Source organism: Carlito syrichta, unplaced genomic scaffold (genome assembly GCF_000164805.1).
Source record: "Carlito syrichta isolate Samal-C Ts95f unplaced genomic scaffold, Tarsius_syrichta-2.0.1 Scaffold303015, whole genome shotgun sequence".
Lineage (NCBI taxonomy): Eukaryota > Metazoa > Chordata > Mammalia > Primates > Tarsiidae > Carlito > Carlito syrichta.
The window spans coordinates 55,852-58,592 of NW_007247111.1; the positions used below are offsets into that span (position 1 = coordinate 55,852).

At 44.3% G+C, this 2,741-nt stretch overlaps 1 protein-coding gene across 3 annotated transcripts in view; it reads left to right on the top strand.

The window, feature by feature from the left end:
- RPP40 (ribonuclease P/MRP subunit p40) overlaps positions 1-787 on the top strand; it is a 12,060-nt gene extending 11,273 nt beyond the window's left edge. For 2 of the 3 annotated variants that reach the window (XM_021712024.1, XM_021712025.1), the window contains one exon: positions 231-457. In XM_021712024.1, coding sequence (XP_021567699.1) covers positions 231-429 — 199 coding nt within the window. In that variant the 3' untranslated portion in view covers positions 430-457. Of the gene's footprint in view, positions 1-230 lie in introns of all 3 variants that reach the window. The other variant, XM_021712026.1, reaches the window with a different exon arrangement.
- Positions 788-2,741: the final 1,954 nt, after the last annotated feature.

Genomic DNA, 2,741 nt, shown 5'->3' on the forward strand with positions numbered 1-2,741 from the left:
TGCCTGGGCAACTTGGCGAGACCGCGTCTCTACAATAAATAAAAAAAAATTAGCCGGGTGTGGTAGTGTGCGCCTGTAGTTCCAGCTACTTGGAAGGCTGAGGCGGAAGGATTGCCAGAGCCCAGCAGGTCGAGGCTGCAGTGACCAGGAGCCACTACACTCCAGTCTGGGCGACAGAGTGAGACCTCAACTCAAACAATAAAAAATAAAAAGAATTATCTTTTTTTCAGACATTACTTTGATGAACCGAAGTTGGCGCCATGGGTTACGTTGTCAGTACAAGGCTTTGCAGACAGCCCTGTTTCATGGAGAGAAAATGAACATAGTTTTCGAAAAGGAGGAGAACATTTATACAACTTCGTGATTTTTAATAATCAGGACTATTGGCTTCAGATGGCTGTTGGAGCAAATGATGACTGTCCACCATAAAAAAGACTAAAATTTAAAATCCTATTTATTGATGTTTGTGCTGGTGTTCAGGTTTCTTACTGATAAAAGGGCTGTGTGTCCACTCAGGCTTGTGTGATGATAACATTTCTCAGGTCAGCATCCGCTAGCATTCTACTCTGGATTTGGGGCCCGTCTGTGATGGCAGCTGGGCCTGTAGTTCAGTGAATAGCTCAGTTGATTTCTCTCCATCAGTATAAGCACAGGATTGTGAGTTACTACATGGCAGAGTGGACCAGGATGGCCAGGGACCAGGAGTTGCTGAACCATTGGGTGAGGTGTGTACTGTTATTCATTACAGCTTTTCAGGTAATAAAAAGGAAGCCTTATATCATCTTTACCCGGGCCAGTCCCTGTTGTAAGTGCTGTTCATATAGTGCTACATTAAATTATCACACCAATCCTATGAGGAAATTGAGGCACAGGATGTAAATAAGCTACCAAGGTCACTCTGCTGGTAGATCTGAGACTTGATTTCAGGCCAGCCTGACTTCCAAGTATATATATCATCTCACTCTGTGGCCTCTGGATGGCAAGATCTGTGGATACTGTAAATTGTTACCAAATAAGTTGAAATAATTTTATTCCCAGCAGCAAGGCTAATAGGACCTGCTGAAAACAACTAAAACTTCTGAGATACATACAAAGAACTTTTTTTTTTAGTTGGGGCCTCATCCTGTCACCCAGGTGGAGTGCAGTGGCATGATCATGGCTCACCTCAGCCTCAACCTCCTGGGCTCAGGCAACCCTTCAGCCTCAATTTCCCGCGTGGCTGGGACTACAGGCACACACCACTATGCTTGGCTAAGTTTTTAAAATTTTTGTGGCGATGACATCTCGCTATGTTGCCTAAGTTGATCTAGAACTCCCAGGCTCGAGTGATCCTCTTGTGTCTGCCTCCCAAAGTGCTGGGATTACAGGTGTGAGCCACTGCACCCAGCCTGAAGAACCATTTCTTAAAATGTAAAAACAGGGTGCAAAAGAATTAAGAGTTCTCTAAGGCAAAAAGCAAAATTTTTAAAAATGGAAGCAGAATCCCAAAGAAGTAGAGTGTTGATGACACTTTTCACCCTTTGTATATTTGCCAAATGTCAGTTGAGGTTTTTTGTTTTGTTTTGTTTTAACAGCCTGGGGTGGGGAAAGGGTGGCAGAACAGCAAACAAAGCTTAGGGCCTCTTAAGGTAGAAGAACTAAACAGGAGATCTCATAGAGTCAATAGTGTTAGGGTGAACTATGGATAAACCTGCCTTCTCCACCCATCCCCCCAGGCCCCTATGACCTCTGGAACAGCAAGAAGGGAAACATCTCCCTAGAAAGTATATGTATACCCACAGGCAGTTCTTACAGTGGTTTATTCGAACCACCTGGATAGTCTTAAGTCTCAAGCTGGAAATTTAAAGTGGTAACAGATTTTTAGTGCCTTATAGGTAACTGGCAGAAACAAAACAGATTGTCTTTGGAGGAACACAGTTTCAAGGAATATAAATTCATAGTAAAAAAAATCACTTGGTGAGACCACGTTTCTGCAGTAACTCAAAAATTAGCCAGGTGTGGTAGTGCGCACCTGGAGTTCTGGCTACTTGGAAGGCTGAGGTGGAAGGATCACTGGAGCCCAGCAGATTGACACGGTGGCCATGAGCATGCCACTGCACTCCAGCCTGGGTGACAGAGTGAGACTTCAACTTAAAAAAAAAAAATCACAGCCGGGCTCGGTGGCTTAGTCTGTAATCCCGCGCCTTTGGGAGGCTGAGGTGAGTGGATTGCCTGAACCCACGGGTTCGAGACCTGCCTGGGCAGCGAGACCTCATCTCTACAATAAATCAAATCAGCCGGGCATGGTAGCGCATACCTGTAATTCTGGCTACTCGGAAGGCTGAGGCGGAAGGATCGCCAGAGCCCAGCAGGTGTGGTGGCCACTGCACTCCAGTCTGGGCGACAGAGTGAGACTTCAACTCAAAAAAAAAAAAAAAAAATCACAAACACATAAAAGTAAGCATGAGCCAGCAGGAACAATGGGCAGAAGCAAGCAGGCCTAGAATGACTTAAGCTATTAGATATTATCAAAGGCATAAAGTATGGTTTATACTTCTAGAAATATGGGACATTAAATGGTATGTGCATACAAATAACCAAGCAGATTGGGGAAAGTGCCACGTAAAACTCCAGGCAAAATATCATAGTTAAGATGGAAAGTTCATTTGAATGGCTCAACAGCAGACTAGACACCACTGAAAACAGAATAGTAGCTATGAAAAAATGACATTTTCAAGCTTGCAGAAGACTGTCATCCACAG